This window comes from Drosophila erecta, unplaced genomic scaffold, assembly GCF_003286155.1.
Source record: "Drosophila erecta strain 14021-0224.00,06,07 unplaced genomic scaffold, DereRS2 tig00000055-arrow-pilon, whole genome shotgun sequence".
NCBI classification, from domain to species: Eukaryota; Metazoa; Arthropoda; class Insecta; order Diptera; family Drosophilidae; genus Drosophila; species Drosophila erecta.
Genome location: NW_020825200.1, coordinates 13,950,883 through 13,970,235, shown reverse-complemented (window position 1 = coordinate 13,970,235; position 19,353 = coordinate 13,950,883). Strand labels below are relative to the sequence as shown.

General features: G+C 41.6%; 4 protein-coding genes across 4 annotated transcripts; 1 reads left to right on the top strand and 3 right to left on the bottom strand.

The window, feature by feature from the left end:
• The first annotated feature begins 983 nt into the window (after positions 1–983).
• LOC6541159 (V-type proton ATPase 116 kDa subunit a) lies at positions 984–6,345 on the top strand. Its single transcript, XM_001969783.3, has 4 exons — positions 984–1,076; positions 3,578–5,777; positions 5,893–6,064; positions 6,126–6,345. The coding sequence occupies exons 2-4, from the start codon at positions 3,599–3,601 to the stop codon at positions 6,217–6,219; spliced, it is 2,445 nt and encodes an 814-aa protein (XP_001969819.1). The 5' UTR covers positions 984–1,076; positions 3,578–3,598; the 3' UTR covers positions 6,220–6,345.
• An 8,910-nt stretch (positions 6,346–15,255) lies between these two features.
• LOC26526718 lies at positions 15,256–15,735 on the bottom strand. The gene is made up of 2 exons (XM_015160070.2): positions 15,625–15,735; positions 15,256–15,564 (listed from the first exon to the last, which is right to left on the bottom strand). The coding sequence occupies exons 1-2, from the start codon at positions 15,725–15,727 to the stop codon at positions 15,338–15,340; spliced, it is 330 nt and encodes a 109-aa protein (XP_015015556.2). The 5' UTR covers positions 15,728–15,735; the 3' UTR covers positions 15,256–15,337.
• A 48-nt stretch (positions 15,736–15,783) lies between these two features.
• Positions 15,784–16,227, bottom strand: LOC26526056. The gene is made up of 2 exons (XM_015159957.2): positions 16,101–16,227; positions 15,784–16,047 (listed from the first exon to the last, which is right to left on the bottom strand). Exons 1-2 carry the CDS (start codon positions 16,183–16,185, stop codon positions 15,881–15,883), a joined length of 252 nt encoding a protein of 83 aa, XP_015015443.1. The 5' UTR covers positions 16,186–16,227; the 3' UTR covers positions 15,784–15,880.
• Positions 16,228–16,283: 56 nt separating this feature from the next.
• Positions 16,284–16,736, bottom strand: LOC26526624. The gene is made up of 2 exons (XM_015160053.2): positions 16,569–16,736; positions 16,284–16,514 (listed from the first exon to the last, which is right to left on the bottom strand). The coding sequence occupies exons 1-2, from the start codon at positions 16,642–16,644 to the stop codon at positions 16,309–16,311; spliced, it is 282 nt and encodes a 93-aa protein (XP_015015539.1). The 5' UTR covers positions 16,645–16,736; the 3' UTR covers positions 16,284–16,308.
• Between the last annotated feature and the right edge of the window lie 2,617 nt (positions 16,737–19,353).

Sequence of the window (19,353 nt, the reverse complement as noted above, 5' to 3'; positions counted from 1 at the left end):
GGTTTCCATAGACCGCGCCTGATAAACAAAGCACTTGACTTTGGAGCTAATACCAATTGAGCAGACATAAGGTTGCCATTCAGCCTTCCCTTCACACATCCTGCGGAAATCTTTAAGTAATCCCCGCATATTATTCAGGTGGAATGGTGTTTTCAGCTGCTGGCACTTGCAACAGCAGATAAGCAGGTTTAAGCCTGGGAGAATTATTGAAGATTGCTCAGGGAAAAGGATTACACATTCAGCTTAAAGCTATGTGTAAAGTGTGGGAAAGCAATTATACATAGACAACGGCTCTTAAATATGGCTCGGATCTCAACTATACTTGGAAGTTTCAGCCCATAAATTTATGCCGACTCAGAGGCGCTTAAGAAATTCAGCAAAACTCGTTGATTACTTTCAAGTTGAGTTGCAATAATGTAAAAGGGCTGCAATGCATTAATGCAATGAATACATATCTCAGTTCACTTTCCACATTCAGGACCTTAATATCTCATTCACCTTTGTGCGACTGCCAATGCCCGATGATTGATTGATCACCCCCCCAACCACCTGGCGGTGCCTGAGTAAAGTCTGCATCGGTGGCAGTGCCATATCAGCGGGTGTCATATTGTTGCAACACAAGGGACCCACTTGGCCGAATAGTGTCAATCAGATAATGGAGTTGTGTGCGTGGGTGGTTGGAGTGTTGGCCAACTCGTGCTTACACTCAATCATTGATAATGCCTTGGGGAATGGACGGCCACAAGAAAATTGACCAGCAATCTGAGGTTGCTGGACTGCCATAATTGTGTTTCGGTTACTCGCCGATTACCGTCTCTCACCGGCGATAAGCCCCAATCGCAAAGTGGTTCCGGGCGTGTGATAAAAAATGTAGGCACAAAGATTATGAAGCTCTCTCCCCTGGCAATTGTCCCAGTGTATTGGTGTATTGTTTAGATTAGCCCCACTCTAATTGGCCATAGGGCTCAACAGGTCTTAGGCGATCGCACAGTTCTTTCTGCGCCGCTGAGGTGGCAGGTCGCGAAAAAATTTAGTAACCGCTAAGCTACTAAGTAAAACTTTACTGTTCACGTAGTGTAAGTGTAGTGTTTTACATCTGAAGTGTCCTTAAGCATTCCTGAGAAACTAAAACGATTACTAGCTTTGTCAATTAATTCCGTTGCCGCAGTGACTAATTGAAAGACTACTGCGTTACCCATACGCCACGTTGGCAATCATGTTGATAATGCGCGTGTTAGCCGTATTCCTTAGCCATTTTTGGCACACACTTATTGCTATCAGTGCCCTTAGGGTTTACAATATGAGGTTATCAAAGTTGTCAGAGATAAGCGCTAACTGGGCACATTATAAGTGTTCCTTACGAACAGAAAAGTTCGTTGGCCACTCCTCACGTAATTATTCAAACTTGCATTTGGCCTAATGGTAATTTCTTCAGCGATAACCTATCTTAATTGGCCATGGAAGCGTTCATTAAACATCGATTTTCATTAGCCTGACACTAGTATTGAACTATAAATGGTTTATTTCTCCTGTATGGCGCAATAAAAGCCTTGTGACGTTAGAGCACGTGATGGATCATTTGAACCGTTCAATCGTTCAGTTAAAATTTCCCACCCAACCGACGGGGCTTCGATAATATTTTTACGGCTCACGGACGGACTTCTTAATGAGCCCTGTAACACCGCCTGCAATCCGAACAATCTGTACAATCCCCAGTGAACCTGTAATTGCGGACATAAACCAGTGGGAATTGAAAATGGGAATGGGTATGGGAATGGGTATGGGAATAGGCCATGGGTATTGGCCACCCGATAATCAGACATTTGCGTGAAGTTTGCCCCCGAAGATTTATGGCCGTCTTAAAGGCAATTGTCTGGTCTGCGCAGATTTATGGCTTAGACTGATGTACATACCTAAAACCGATAAGCACCAACTTGCACTGATTTATCCACAGATGGCCATCAGCAAATCCCAGCCGGCTGCAGTTAATCAATTCTTGAACCGTTTGTGCAAATTACAAGGGTGTGCTCCTATTGTAAGCTAAAGTAAAATCAATTCCATTCCAAGTTGACATGCAAGTGTCTTCTAGGGAATTTATTTTCAGAAAGCAGGTAGAAATGTCTTGAACACATGACCCAAAGGTACAAATATTCAATTTAGTTACTTTAGCTTCAGCTGATAATGAAACAATTAACGTTAAAAACACGTAAGCTGATTGAGTTATTTTCAAAAAAACTTCTGTTTATTTCAACTGATTGATATGAGAAAAGATACAATTGTTCTTCATAAGATATTGCTTCATTTGTAGTTTCACGACTCCACGAAGCAATTAAAAATATCAACAAATACTTTTAATCCCGCGATTCCGTTTAAAGAAAACCACCTCCCTCCGCTGTAAATCAAATTTCTGGTGTCTGTGATAAGTCGAAACTATCAAAAATAGTTCAACTGAGGCCACAGACTGCGTGTCTTTTTATCAGCCAGTCGAGAGCGAGAGTCAATCATAATTTTATGGCCAGACAGGCGGGGCGAAATCTCAGCCAGACATTTGTCTAACCATAAATATCCATAATCTGGCCTATCCAAAACGGTTATCAGAAGACAGTGCACTGAGTCCTAGGGCGTGTAATAGGCGCTTAATGCAATAAAAGACTGTCGGGGGCTTATTTATAAACCAACTGATTGGCGGTAATTGTTAGTAATTTCAAATTATTAATGCGCTCAGCGCTCAACGCCCACTCCAGATAAAGCTCGAATGCCAGTAGATAACAGCCGAAACGATCTCGATAGACATGGTAGCCTCTGGGCCGTAATCTAATCTATTTTGGCCAGGTTCTGTTTCGAATTGTTGCGTTCCACTTAGCTGATAGATTGCGACATTGGTAGGCACTGCATTCAAGTGGACCGACCATAAACAATGTGCGTCACGTGGATCAAATAAATTGAGTCCCCTGTCAGGAGGCAAAACAACTCATTATCCAAACTTATTAGTCCATTGTGGCATGCCGCGCTGTAATAAACTACACTATTCCATTAGACAATACTCTTCAAGGGATTTTTAAACATATTTTTTTAAATTCGGTTTATATTATTACAAACTTTTGATGAAATCCATTATTACAGTTCGCAGGGCCTTTGAATTTCAGTTTTGTTCATGGTTCCTATCATTTTGACACTGCTATAAACTAATTTTATAAGTAATGGCCCTGTTTATCATCGTTGGAACTTTCGGCGACTATTACTACGATTGATCACATGCTTTGGTCATAAAAATGTCTAATAAAGCTTCAAAAGTCAAATTGTATGTGCAATTAGGTGCACCTTGTCATAAGGCCAATAGTATATTATTTTAAATATACACCAATATAGAACATGAATAACCAACATTTTAGAAACCTTTCCTGTCATATAAGAAAAAAGTTCAATAGCTAACTAAGCCCTTTTAATGTTGATCTCTATTAATTATAGATCGTTACTGATCATTTTGTCCTAAATAACGCAATTTTAATAAACCTATATTTATAATTAACTATTGTCGTTTAGTGATCAACATAATTAATTTCCTATTTTTTTGCAGTAATAAACCCTCGATTTGAACATGGGTGACATGTTCCGCAGCGAGAAGATGGCCCTGTGCCAGCTGTTCATCCAGCCGGAGGCGGCATACGCCTCCATCGCCGAGCTGGGCGAAAGTGGATGTGTCCAGTTTCGCGATCTGAACGACGAGGTCAATGCCTTCCAGCGGAAGTACGTCAACGAGGTCAGGAGATGCGACGACATGGAGCGGCGCCTCCGGTACGTGGAGTCCGAGATGAAGAAGGACGAGGTAACGCTGCCGGTACTGCCACCGGGAGAGGAGCCCAGTGCCCCCAATCCCCGAGAGATCGTAGACCTGGAAGCTCATCTGGAGAAGACCGACAATGAACTGCGCGAAATGTCCGCCAACGGAGCCAGTTTGGATGCCAACTTCCGGCACATGCAAGAACTCAAATACGTGCTGGAGAACACTGAAGGCTTCTTCTCAGATCAGGAAGTCATTAATCTGGACGTCAACCGAAAACTCGACCCAGAGGACCCTGCAAACTTGCCAGGAGCCGCCCAGCGGGGTCAACTGGCCTTTGTTGCTGGCGTTATTAAGCTGGAGAGATACTTCAGTTTCGAGCGCATGCTGTGGCGCATTTCCAGGGGAAACATCTTCCTGCGGAGAGCCGACATCGATGGCCTTGTCGCCGACGAGGAGACCGGAAGACCCGTGCTGAAGACCGTCTTCGTGGCCTTCTTCCAGGGCGAACAACTGAAGCAGCGGATCAAGAAGGTCTGCACGGGCTATCATGCCGCCGTGTATCCGTGTCCGAGCTCGCATGCGGAGCGAACAGAGATGATCAAGGATGTGAATGTCCGTCTGGAGGACCTCAAGTTGGTGCTCAGCCAGAGTGCCGATCACCGCAGCCGGGTTTTGAACTCAGCCTCCAAGCATTTGCCACGCTGGTCGATTATGGTGCGCAAAATGAAGGCCATCTATCACATCCTGAACTTCTTCAATCCCGATGTGACGGGCAAGTGCCTGATTGGCGAGGGTTGGGTGCCCACCAACGATATTCCCACGGTCCAGGATGCACTGGCTCGCGCCTCGAAGATCTCGGAGAGCTCCATACCGGCTTTCATGAACGTCATCGAGACGAATGAGATGCCCCCAACATACACGAGAACCAATAAATTCACCAATGGCTTCCAGAACTTGATCGACTCGTATGGCATGGCCTCCTATAGAGAAGTGAATCCGGCTCTGTACGCCTGCATCACATTCCCCTTCCTGTTCGCCGTGATGTTTGGTGACTTGGGACACGGCCTAATCCTTCTGCTCTTCGCCTCATGGCTGATCATCAAGGAAAAGCAGCTGGCTTCGATCAAGGAGGAGATCTTCAACATATTTTTCGGCGGCCGATACATCATCTTCCTCATGGGCATTTTCTCCATTTACACCGGATTCATTTACAACGATGTGTTCTCAAAGTCCATGAATATATTCGGGTCCGCCTGGCACATGAACTATACGAGGGATGTGGTTCAGGACGAAAACCTCAAGTATATCACGCTGAGGCCAAACGATACTGTTTACAAGACCTATCCCTTCGGCATGGATCCCATTTGGCAACTGGCCGACAACAAGATCATCTTCTTGAACACCTTTAAGATGAAGCTGTCGATCATTGTGGGCGTCATCCACATGATCTTTGGCGTCTCCATGTCGGTGGTCAACTTTGTCTACTACAAGAAGTACGCAAGTATCTTCCTAGAGTTCCTGCCCCAAGTCCTGTTCCTTCTGCTGTTGTTCGGATACATGGTCTTCATGATGTTCTTTAAGTGGGTCGTTTACAACGACACCGTTGAAGGAGCGCTTTCGCCGGCTTGTGCTCCGTCCATCCTGATCCTGTTCATCAACATGATACTGCAAGGCAGTCAGGACACTCCGGAGCCCTGCAAGGAGTTCATGTTCGACGGTCAGAAGAGCATCCAACAGGTCTTTGTGATCATTGCCGTCATTTGCATTCCTTGGATGCTTCTGGGAAAACCGCTGTACATCATGATCAAGCGCAAGATGAACGGGGCTCCCCCACCAAAACCCACCAGCGGTGGAGGCGAGGGTCATGGTGAGGACGACGCCATGGGCGAGATCTTCATCCACCAGGCCATCCACACCATCGAGTATGTCCTGAGTACGGTTTCCCACACGGCGTCGTACCTCCGATTGTGGGCCTTGTCATTGGCTCACGCACGTAAGTTGCATTTGTTACTCTAAGTTTGACCTTTGAAAATCATAAAAAGTTTGTTTGAGCAATTTGTAATCTTGTTTTTAAAAATGAATTATTTTCAATATATATTTATTTACAGAGCTCTCCGAAGTGCTGTGGAACATGGTGTTCTCCATGGGATTCAAGTACGACAGCTACATTGGCGGCGTTCTCATCTACGTATTCTTTGGAGCCTGGGCGTTGCTCACAGTCGGCATCCTGGTGCTCATCGAAGGACTCTCGGCCTTCCTGCACACACTGCGTTTGCACTGGTGAGAGGCGAATAATGAACACGCATTTCAGATGCATTCTAACGTCATTTTGTTCTTCCAGGGTGGAGTTCATGAGCAAGTTCTACGAGGGCGCTGGTTACGCCTTTGAGCCTTTTGCCTTTAAGACCATTTTGGATGTCAGCGATGATGACTAGGAGCTTGGCACCAGAGGTCAAAGGGGAAAGACAGGGCGCAGGACGCACTATCTTAAAGCATTTTCAGTTTATTCCGCTCTATCTTTCGTTCTTTCACGGAAAAATAAATTTCGTATGCATACACAACGCTCTGTATCCTAGCTCATTTCTGGGTTTTGTATGCCGACGACAAATGTTTGGCATATGCTTTTTGACAGTTTTGCTTTGGGCACGCAAGTGACAACTGCAAAGCACACTCAGAAAACACATTTTGTGTCAGCACACGCACACGCACACATTCCCATTCCCAAACGGACTGACTGCACATTTTCGAAACAATCTGAAAGCAAATGGCTTGATATCCGCAAAAGAAAGTTTGCTCTGCTTAGTGTGTGTGTGGGTGTGCGTGTGTGTGTGTCCGATTTTTTTCTCATTAGAAATGTTGTCATATGCTGAAATTATGTTGTCAGTCCGACTGTCCATTGGGCATTGAGTTGCGAAATTGAACACTGGCCAATTTAAATAATAATAGTATGACAGATCGCATCAACGAAAAAAAGGCCCCTAAATACGCAGAATAAAGAAATTATATAATCAAAATAATTTTTGAGCAAGTTAAATCTAATTTCGTATAAGTATAAGTAACACGGCGTTCAAATTTAAACTTTCCACGAATCGCCAACGATTTTCCTGAAAAAAACTGTTAAATGGCGCGAAATTATTTTCAATTTCAATTTAGAGCGTTAGTCCTCGGATCTTTGGGCTCCAGGAACCTTTTCGCCGGTGCGCGTTACCAAATATTTGCATGCGAACTCAATTGGCTGCGTTTTGTGTTTATTGCCTATTGCTTGTTGGCAAAATCGAACGTTTTGTTGTGCGTATCTTTTTGGAATTTCGTTGGTCGGTGTCGCCACCATTGCTCTCCTGCCAAAAAATATTTTCGCGAGCGGCGGCGTGTTGACAATCGAGCAATGGACATTGGACATTGGACATTGGGCACTAGGCACTGGGCACTGGGCAATGTTTAGGTGCTTTGGAGTAGGACAGGTGATCCAGGCAAAACACACGCAATGCAAATAGGAATTCAAACAGGCTGCAAACGCTTTGAACCCGCATGTCAAATGCTGTTTTCCCATAAACCGAACAACAGAGGCGGCTAAGAGAACAAGAGCTTATGGTTCTATTGGGTTGGGACACTGAAATACCCTAAGGATACCATAGTGACTGTGGAAATAATATTTTTTATACAAATGCGCTTATCTTTATATTCGTTATTTTCGATGAAATTCGAAATCGGAATTGAAACTGTTTAGTCACACAAACACATAAAGCGAAATATATACCAAACATCCAAATTTTTAAAGAGGTAATATTAGTACAACAATAAACGGTATACAAATCAATTTGTTACTTAGGGATCATTATATCATAAAGTGTTATCCTTAAGGAAAATTCTCTTCCCTAATAACCCGAATTAAGCTTTTGTGCCATTGACCGATTTTTCAAACCAATAGACCGAAAAAATCTGGCGATTTCTGAAACAAGCCCAACCGAGCATGCCACAAAAAAACCTATCAATTATCTGCCACCCAGCTGCTAGTCGGGAGTTTTGGCCTGGGGGCATCCATGGTTTAACCGTGTTTGTGCAGCTGACATTCTGGTCAAGTTCCCTGCTGCCGCTGCACTCTTTGTGAAAATACAACATTTCGCATTACGTATACGCCGCGTATCGCCAACAACATCAGCATCGGAAATAAATGCAACGAAAACAACAAGGGCAGTTCAGGCGATCGGCATATAAATATGGCTGCAAAATACATTACACAAATAAATGTTTGTGCATGCATAGACAGTTGGCCGTAAATTATGTGAACTGGCCTAATGCATTTGGCCTCGTATTAATCAATGTTTGCGCTGGTTTTGGTGTGGCCTCCATTTTTTGTGCCAAAACAACTGCGGCAGTTGCTCTTTCGAATTTGCTTTAATTTATTTGCCCGTCGCAATTATTTGCATTTTGTTTTATCAAAGTTTCTTTTGGCATTGCTGCATATTGTGCTTTTTTCTGGCAATGTCGTTTGATTTTTTATGCCTGCTGCAAAAGCATAAATGTAAATCAAACTGCATTTGTTCGTTGTCGTTGATTTGCAACGGGATTTGTTTATAAATCCGCAAACACATCCGAAATCGAAATAATAGTTTCTACCTCGCCCCATAAATGAAACCATAGATATTGCTTTTTAATTGTTCATCTCTGCATGTTTTCTTTATAATTTTGTGTGCGTTTTTCTATGACATATGCAGCCGTTGGCCGCCTAATTGAATAGCAAAGCCAAACTAAATGATACTTTTATTGTTTCCCATGCACTTTTATTATTTTTTTGGTTTCCAACCAGGATCGTATTTATTTCGGGATTTATGAGAAGCAATTAAATAAATACTATATGCAATTTGTTGAGTTGCTTCAATATAAATGAAATATTTGCCCAATATTCTGTTCGCATTACCAATTTATTTCCTTCAAGTACTAAAGCTTTTATAACCATCGAAAATCAAAGCATGAGCCCAAATCTAGATCAACTTCTTGGTGTCCCAATTTTATTATCACTTGCCACAAAAGCCACGGCCAAATCACCGAATACGAAATTACCCCGCGTGGGCTTTACCAGATTTTACGACCACGTCCAACAAAGTCCGTAAATCAAAAGCAGATAATTTTCCAACAGCTTCACTTTCTTGCGGCCTCACCTATCCCAGCTCTCAAATCCTCGAATTCAAAGAACCAAAGTACCAAAGCCGAACCGCACCGAAACGAACGAAGAAATAAAATAATTGTTCAGTGAGAGATCCACAAATTATAAAATTTTTACGCTTACTTTCCCCATCTCCGAGGCCACTAAATTTACATATTCCCTTGACGAGCGACCGCCCACTCAGCTGGACGCACGTTCCAAGTTTTCCTTTACTTGTGCCTGCGAAAAGGACGAAATCGAGGAGCAGCAGGCAGGAATGGCCAGGAAAATGGGCGCGGTGGCGCAGGGAAAGTGTGTGGGCACAATTGCGCGTCATAAATTTGAATTATTGTGCTCTTTGCATTTGACAACGACTTAAAAGCACTTGCAGCGATTTGGGCCAGCTCAGTCCAGTCCAGTTCAGTTCAGTTCAGTTCAGCGAGAACTCCGAGGCAGTCAGCTGTGAACATGTCCTTGAGACATGTAGAGAACTGAGTGCACTCAGAGAAAAATTGGTAGCAACTGCTATCAGGGATGACAAAAAGAATGGGATGTGCAAGAATGGTGTAAATGGTTTTCTTAACCACCGAATTTTATCACTCAAATGACCAAAATTATTTTCCTTAACTGCATTAGTTAAGTTGTTTTAAATGGACATAGCATCCGCGTATAAAATATAAATAAATATTAAAACAAAAATTAATAATAAATGTTCAATCAATGGATCTAATTATTTTTCATATTCGTTCAGATACTAAAGAATCAAATATAATGATATGCATTTTAATTGGAAAATTCCTATGTATTATATTGTTTCATGTGTACAAATCGCCGCAAAACTCACACCACCGCCCTCTTTTTGTGCGCCCTCCTGCCGTCCGCCCCCTACGCTGCCACGCCCCCAGGGCAGCAACAACAATGCCAGGGACATTTTTAGTGGACATTTATTTTATGCTTGAAACGCATTGAAATTTGCGCCCAAGGCGCCAGCTTTGTGGATGATGAAGTCGGTCATCTCTGTGCGGTGGCCTGTCCTTTGTGAAACCATAAAATTTACCCACCATCCACCGCCCACGAGTGAGCGGCCAGCTTCCTTTTCGACTGTCAGTGGGAGCAGTAAAGTGCATTACCCATTCTAGCACTTGACGCACATTCGTCCGAGACCGTGCCGAAATCTAATTCCTAATTAGCCAGAACTGCACTGCAGCTGCATCTGCACTTCGGTGGTCTTAAAACGTTAAGGTTCCTAGTCTTTGGAGCGGAGTCTCCATTTCCGTCTGTCATCTGAGTCCCCTGACAGACAGCTGAAAATGGATTAATTCGACTCTGAATGGGCACTGTGCTGACAGGCGAGCCAAAGCCGCAAATTGCTCAAGATATACATTCTGGAGCCGCATCAAAGGAAAGCCAAGTAATTTGATATTTTGTGAAATATATATGGGAGTAGCAGGCCACATGGCTGGCGGATGGGCGGCGCTGGATTGACCATGTTAACAATAAACAATTGACCACTGACATGACAACTAACGAATGTGCTGGCCAAAAATGCTTCCATCAAAATTTACTTTGGCTGAAAAGAGTCGTTACAGAAATACCTATTCCGCGTTGAACTGAAAAAGGGTAACCTGTAGCCCTTTTTTTATTTATTGCAGCCATTTTTATTATCTAAAGCTTTTTGTTATTTAAATAACTAAAGGCCAACATTTTTTCAGTTATTACTATTTTTATAGAATAATGAAAGCAAATTATTATTAGAACAATTTCGTGGTCTTGTTTTAAGTTTCTTGGAGTGCTTTTGCTTTCTATAGGCAATCACATATTCTATGTAAGACCTTGATTACTGAGTATCAAAAACGCTTGTGGCCAGCAATAAAACTATTAAACGTTCGTGCACTCACAGACACATACATGAATGGCCTTTGTACTCGTTCAATTGTACAGCAATTTTATTTGGTTTTTTTTTCGGTGTTTGGGTTTTTTTTGGGAACTCTGGGCCATGTCTGCACAAATGTTGCATAGCAATTGCTTTGTGTGTTCAATTTTTGGTATAACAACAAACAAGCGCATACCCCACACACACACGCACACGACAATGGGCAGTCAAACAAATGAACAAGAGCGCACAAATTTTGCAGCTGTCAGTTGCACGAGCCTGGACACGAGGCACAACAGGAGGCACAAAGCAAAATTTTTATTTGCTGAAGGAAAAAAAGGAGGAAAAGCAAGGAAAACCGAACCACAAAATTGTGGTATAAAATAATTTTTTGGTTCTCTTTTTAGTTTTCGGAGAAATGCAATGGCTGGCAGCCAAAAAGTGGGAGTGCGGGTGGGCGTGGTCGCAAATTGTTAAATGCTTAGATGTCTGCAAAGAATTCGTCGCCAAGAGGCGTTGGAAATGGATTTTCCATTTCGAGTCGCCGTCACGTATACGTAATATGGCCGATGGCAGCTGCCGAATGTATGCACCACAAAGGGGAGTTTTTCCGCGGGGGGCTGGGTGTTGATAAATGTTTTTAGTTCGCCCGCTCCATCGGTCTGCTGATATGAAAAATGGGGTTTTGATAAATGGCATATTGTTTTAGTTACCGACAAGTTTTTCCGAGTCTAGCAAACAAATTATGACGAATGCAGGCGCATAAACTTCCAAATCTTATGTAAATAAAACCAATGAACTTATGGAAGTGTAATTTACATTTACATTTCAAGTTAAGGGAATCGATTTACATTTTTATATTTTTTAAATCCATATCAATATATATTAATAAATGTTTATTTAATACTTTTTATATGCGAAGTGCGTGAGGGAACAAAATAATTAAATGGTTTGCAGGCTCGCACTATGCGAGCATGCTAGGCAGTTGTAATTACGCTTACAATCAGCAGCTAATAAACCTCAAAGCAGCCATTAAGTGCAATGACTGCTTAAAGCGTTAAGCTCACACACACACACACACACTCCAACAGTCAACCACATACACTCGCAGCATTCGAAATATGGCCACGTTATCCTTTGTTGTTATCGCCAGCGACGCTCCTTTGGCCAGGGTCACATTTAATTGTGCGCCATGTTCAACAGGCCATTGTACATGCGTATTAAATGTAATTAACTCATTATAAATGATAACGTGGTCGCAACGAGTCGCCTCAGGTATGTCTCAAGCCGCCGCAGAGTCCTTTACGCAGCCACGCAGGACGAAGGACGAAGGACATGGCAAGGACCCGCCGCCTATGCCACGCGGCTGTCACAGCTAATTTAGCCGGGCATCCAGCAGAACAAACGTGTTAGGTTGCCACCGTGCTGGGGGTAAATGCGGAATTATTGCCGGAAAAGGACAATGAGCCGCACTGGCTATTACTCAGGTTGGGGGCCACGCAGGACTAGGATTACCTTGCCCCAGGACGTGGTAATAAAAACTCTTTTATGCGCTCGAGTGTGCCGCTCCCAGTGATATTTGGTTTATTTTATAGTTTGTCTCTCGCTTTATTTTCACGCTCTTGCCACCTCAAGCCATCTTTTTAATTATGTAACACGCGCCACCACTGGAGTGTTGCCTTACGCACTTCGGTCTTCGGTCTGCGGCTCTTTTTGGTGGCAAACATTTTCCATTTTCCATTTTCCTGCCATCACTTCTCCCACTGGGCATTTTTCGCACTCCCGTTGGCCGGGAGTGGCGTGTCCTCCACGTGTGAACTTAATTCAGATAAAGCGAAAACTCTGATAAGTTTAATTGTTGGCCTAAATGGTGACAAAGCGTTTGCACTTATTTTCAGGGATATTTGAATAGCCATAGTTTAGCAAATTCCATTAAAAATATTATATGCTTGTGGTTATGGGCACACGCATTTTAAACATTTAATTCGTTACCACATTTACGTGCCATTTAATATAATGTATATTTAAATAAAGCTTAGTGGGCACATATCTATCAAAATCCAGACAGTAACTGACCAATTATAATTATTTTATTAACAAACAAGTCTATCTAATGAATTTAATTTAGTCTGGGTTTGCAGCTGGCAAAAATTGCTCCAAACACTGAAAAACTCAATTCAAACTTTAAGGCAATTACAGATAAGTTTAATTGGCAAAGTGCTTGGGCAAATGATGACAAAGCACTTTCATTTTTCAATCGCAAATCATTTGTGTTTTCTTCTCGTTGAGGAAAAATCCGTCAAGAAGACTTTAAAAAATACGTTGAAATTCAATTCAAATCGCGAAAACAAAGCAGAGTCAAGGGAGAAGAGTAACTGCCAACATTTAGCATCAATAGCCGCATTTGCTTATATCAAGTGAAAACTTTCTTATCGGCAGCGCAGTGGCAACTTCAATGACAAATTGAGACAGCTATGTGGATGTGGATGTGGTGGTGCAGCAATGAGGGCGAAAAGAGCCGAAAAGTTGGCTAACACATACATACATACATATATAGATTGGCTTGTCGCTGTGACAACTTGCCACTTTGAGCACGTAAATTTCTGTCGTTTCTCGCCTTTTGAATTGATAAGAAAATTCATAAAATTTCCTCGAATCGCAAAAAGAAAAAGGAAGTGGATGGGGATGGGGATGGAGATGGGGAAATGGAAATGGAAAAGGTCGGGCCAAATTCGGAAAACGCAATCCGACTCAAGTGTGTCAGCAGCCGTGAAAGTGGCATTTGAGCCAGGCTGCAAACTTTTGCTTTTGCAACTTGCTAATCTAATGAACAATTGTGGCTGCAGGCCACCTTTAACACCTCCTTGCCCCCAGGACGAACTCTGCGTGAGCTCCGACACTCCAGTGCCTCGTGCCTCCTGTGCCACTTGTGCCATTGGCAGCCCCCGGAAACTTTGTGCACTGCAAATGCACGAAGATTAAAACGAAAATTAAACTCGATCTGGAATGTCAAACGGGTGACATTTTTTCGGGCCCTGCCCGCCTAATTGAATTTTCCGTCAACGGTTTCGGCAGGAATTTAATGCAATTTGGGGAGTTTTTAAATTGCAAGCAAAGTTTGCAGACGACGAACTCAAACAAGTCAACAGTCAACTTAATTGTCATAATTTGTGTTTACAAACTTGACGAATGTGCTAAAATAAAAAAACTGAAATGTGTGTAAAAAACGAAAAGGAGCCCAATGAGGATCCTGGGGCATATGTGGCCAGCTGGCTGAGCAAAGTTTGCTGCTCAAAACAAACTAACAAAAGGCCAAAGCAAATAGAACAGAAGCGGCATCCAGGAGCAAGGATTCTGCTGTGGCAAGCGAAAGCCGAGCACAAAAGAAAACCGACCAAAAGTAAAAGAAGTAATCCAAGCTCGGACTCTGTCATTTTACTACCCTTTAGATTTTGCAACACTTTGAAATCCCAAAAAATACAGTCCATGACATATTTTCGTTTAGGTTCATACACAAAAATTCTTAGTTGAATCGTATTCAGAGTTTCCCAGCAAAATGCAAATACGTGCCTATTCAAATGTATTGATATTCAGATGATTCAAAAACATATTAAAAGGACTTTAATTTTTGGTTATTTCTTTCACTAAGAGGTATACAATATTATCACCCTTAACTGAGGAAACCCAAAATATTATCACCTAAAAATACCACGGCGAGTGGAAGCCCCGAACTAAAATTGGACACTTAATGCTGGCAAGAAAGAAGACGACGTCAGAAGACAAATAAAGACTGTGCAAATAAAATCTAATAAAACCAAGGACACAAAAACTTGAGCCAAGCCTGCGAAAATGAGCTAAATACTGCGAGGGGAGTAAAATGGGGATGGATGCGGCTGAGATTGTTAGGGCGAGGCGAGAGAGCAAATGAAATAAAGTGCCAGAAGTATGTTTCATTAGCGGCAGTTGCAAACCAGACAACAAACAAACCAAAGGACAATGGTCGTCCAAGGACACATGCTCCACTGGAGCTGCCTGATGAACTTCATACAGCCGGCAAAATAAACGAAGGAAAAACCAGTAAGTTCATGCCGACAGCAATTCTTGTTTACGCTCCAAACGACACGTCTGTTGCTTTTAAAGGCGAGAAAAACCTTTAATGTCTTCGGTTTCAAGACTTATTATTTTATTTACATTTTCAGGTGAGCATGCAAACAACTGCAAATTCGAATTTATGCAGGAGATACCCGCCTATCAGATACCCTTTGATCAGCCGGACAGGTGGACATGGTCAGATCAACTCGGCTAGTGATCCAGATGAAGAATATAAGTAATTTACAGGGTCAGAAACACTTTCTTCTTCCTGTGACAAACTTATCATCGCATCTATAATACTCTCTAACTCTACGACTAATGGGTATAAAATGCTTAAATAAAATGAATAAAAATTTGACAGTGTTATTTTATAACAGCATCCTTTTGTATTCTTTTGTTTCCAAATATTCAATATAAATTGCCGATTTCATAAAAAGAACGAGTGTTATTTGTAGATCCTTCCTTTGGTTCTTGGCTTTTCCAAAGTCGTTAAGTCCAAAACTATTGTTGAATTTTTTTTAAGGCAGACCTCCTTGCAAGCCTTTTCGCTAATAAAGAGCCCGCAGGGTTCCTTGTTAGGAATCACGGGATCGCAAGTTTGAGAATTTATGTCGAATACCCAAGTATTTTCCTCGACGCAATGGTTTTCTACTTCCTGCCGCCTGCAAAGCGCTTTTAATATTCGGGAAAATTTTGGAAGCAAAATTTAGGAAGATCACTAATTGAACTTACTGGGTCTGATTGAGACGACATCTTTAAACATCATATTAAAAAGCAGTACATACAATAAATTTAAGGTACACATAGAAACAGCTGAAGTCACAGAGAACGCCATTGTATTACTATAGATTCTGGGAATGTTACACGACTTAATGTGATAGCCATTGAAAATGTAATTTCCACGGCTATAGATTATTATCAACAACAGTTAGCAGAGTTGTACAAAGTAAAGATAATGCATATTTCGGAAAGGACTGCTCATTCTGATTTATCCAGTGTTCTTCAAGCAGAAGTCCTTGCAACCCTTTTCGCCATCGAAAAAGCCACATGGCTCCTTATTCTTTTGGACACGATAACATTTATGAGTACGCTCGTTGTAGCTCCAAGTGCCGTCTTGATAACAACTTATTGAGCCACCTGTCCGCCTGCAAACAGCTTTGAAAACATTTCAGATATTTTTGTATTTAACATTCTAAAAAGTCTCTTACTCTGGTAAACTGGACCTGAAGCGTAAGTTGAGTCCCATGGGAAGAAAGACAGGGCCAGTACAAAGCAAACCCTTTGGACCTTCATTTCACTGCTAACTGAATCGAAAATACAGCGAAAGCCACCATAAATGAAGTCTTAATGGTTGAAAACCGTGACCAAAATGTAAAGGTCAACTATAAGAATTGGCATTAGAAAACCCAGTATATTTTATGGCAACTTTCGAACATGTAATTCCAAAAGGGATAAGGTCCACGATTCCTTGGCGCATATTTTATCGCACACGTCCATCACGTGAAAGAATCCACAAGGCTCCAATAAATATCGGGCTGGTACGCATTGATTCTTTGCCTTGTCCCAATAATATGTTTTTAATTTCTGGCAAGGTGGTCCACCATTTGGCTTGAAGCACAGCTCTGAAAGTTACAAGCTTTTGCAATTTAATTCTACATTTATGGCCGAAAACGAACCGCCTATTATGTTTTCCTCCTCTTCCGTGGACCCTTGACAGACCAATAATACAGAAATCAGAATGAAGAACTTCATTTCGCGGCAGCTGCACTGTTTCTAACTCAAAACCAATGATTTATTTTTATATAATAAGCGTATAATGCAGCGTGGTAAGCTCCCTTGTGAAAATATATGTGTTTAAATTTTATATTTTAAATTTTATCCATTTAAATGGGAGAAAAAAGGTCGAAAAGGTGCGTACTATGAGTCCTACTTTCATTCGACTGAGTATCAAAAATGCTTTGTCCACAATAGTTCGCCTTTGTCGAACCTTTGCCAAGAAAACAATGGCAGTTTAAAATTATTGCGGCACGCAAAGTTTGAAAATAGAACAATAGAAAAAGAAATATAAATAAAAAATAAATTAAACGCGAAACGCCGCAAGTGCTGTCATAAATTTTAAGCGATTTTTTAATGGCCACAACGTCTAGTTTTCACATTATGCTCGCTCTTCTGGTTCCTTGCTTTTTAATAACATTTTATGTGCGAAGGCAACGCCGAGTCACGATATTTCAATTATACGCTCAGTATGAATTGTGTGACGAATAATGGTTTTAGCAATGAGAAATCATTTTTAAAATTACAAGCACATAAATGGATGCAGTAATTCACTTGTTAAATAGTTGAGCATTTATGCCACAGTTGATTCGTTTAGTTCGCTCACATGTTCTAATCGCTTCATTAAATCCTATCATTGACTATAAAATTTTTGCCAAAATCCACTCAAGCACATAAACTGTCAGGCCCAAAACTCAAAGCACTTCAGAGCAACCTTTTGCAGATCGGTAACAATTTTCCTCGTTATTAATCTTCATTAATCAAACGAACACACACAGGCAGCAGCGTAAACACTTCACGAATGGGCAATTTAAAGGAACTTTGAAGGCTTAGCCAGGATAATCGGTGGGGGAGGCAGGCAAAAACTAAAACTAGAACAGAATTTCTATACAATTATGCATGAGACATTAGGGATAGTTCTGACAATAACTCAAGCAAAAGAAACTTTGTGTGTGCGTGGGCTTATTATGCATACTTGAATAAATTGCTGCTTATAACTTCTGTGGGCTCGTAATTCGAAAATTATATGTGTGGCTTTAATTGCTCACTCACTCAGTTGGACTGAAATTCGGGTCATAAATAGGAGCCTGAAAACCAGTTTATATTTACTGAAAGCCGTCGCTTGGCTTTCCATATGACTAGAAGCTGACAATTAAGTAAAACCTATCCTAAGTTGACATTACACATTTGTTTTGAAATGTGATATATCAACATAATGATTGTGTATGCCATTAAACAATTGCGCAGTTTCAAAATCCAGTTTCTTCATCTAATACGTTTACACGAATCTAGTTTAGCCTTTTACTCTACGAGTACATGGTTATAAGAGTCAATTTGAAATAAATATTGATTAAATGCATGAGCGAAAACTTTGTCTAAACGTAAACCAAACGTAGTTTGTTCAAACTCAGATCAATTGGTTTTATTGAGAGTATTGATGTTATAAAGTGCCGGATTTTTGCTGCTGTATTATTTATAAAGTCCAGCGATCAGAGCAGCTCACTCATGCTGGCGAAAAAGCTGAAATGCGGCCTAAAGGACACTCACACGAACACACTCGTACGCATGCACACATACATATGTATGTGCACATGCACTCATGCTGGTTTGACATGTTTTTACAGTTGCATAACACAACAAAAAAAAAAAAAACAAGACCAGTCAGCCCAGTTAAAAACCTAGGGGTTGGGGGGTGGTGGTGGGCAAAGCCAAAAAGGCTGCAGGCAAATGTAGTGACAGTTAACATTAACACCAATACAAGCGTAAACATATGCTTACACGGGAGGAGGGTGGTGTTGGTGTGCAATTGGGAATTTAACGTGTGTGTGTGAGCGAGTGTTGTGTGTTCAATTGCATATGCAGACCTCCTAATGAGTCGCCATTGCAACGGTCTGGATGTTTGTTTGTTTGTTGCCGGATGTGTGTTGCCCGATGTAGCTGCCAATTTTAATTGAATTAGAAAAACATAGTGAAGAGAGTTTGGCAGCACTGTACAAATTTACGAGCCTTTTTTGCTATTTCAACAAAATGAAAAAATACTCATGTATTCCAACGATATTAATTCCACAAAGCTTAATTCATGGAATACAGTGTTATAAATTAAAAAAAATATATTTATTTAATAATTTGCCTAGTGCATTTCAAACACAGATAGACAGGCCCACAGATGCAAACACACTCAAACGAGCATCCTGTTTTTGGCCCACAACATCCGCACACTCATACACTCTTCAGCATCAGCATACGCATACACACACACACACCCATACATGCAGACAATTTCACAATGTCACTCAAGCAGGTACTAAAGTTAATTACTGCAATTTCCGTGGAAAATTGTTTTATGCATTGACAGCATGAGGGTTGAACCGACGACTACCGTGCGTGTGTGTTGGTGTGTGATGGGGTGTGCTTGTGTGGTCCTGCCACACGCTTATATTATTAAGTGCCGCTATTTTTCGGTTACAGCTATTTTTATTGCTCCTGCACATGCGTGGGTGTGAGTGCATTCCTTCCCCTCGGAAAATTCAGCGCGAAATTTCGTAACGCGGACGAAGCTTTCCAGGTTTAATTGTTTTTGAGGATGGGTTTTGTGTTAAGTCCCCATCGGGTAACAACTAAATTAGACAGCGGTCTGCTGGTGAAGCTTTCCAAATTATTAGCATAAAACTAATTTTGCACCAGTTA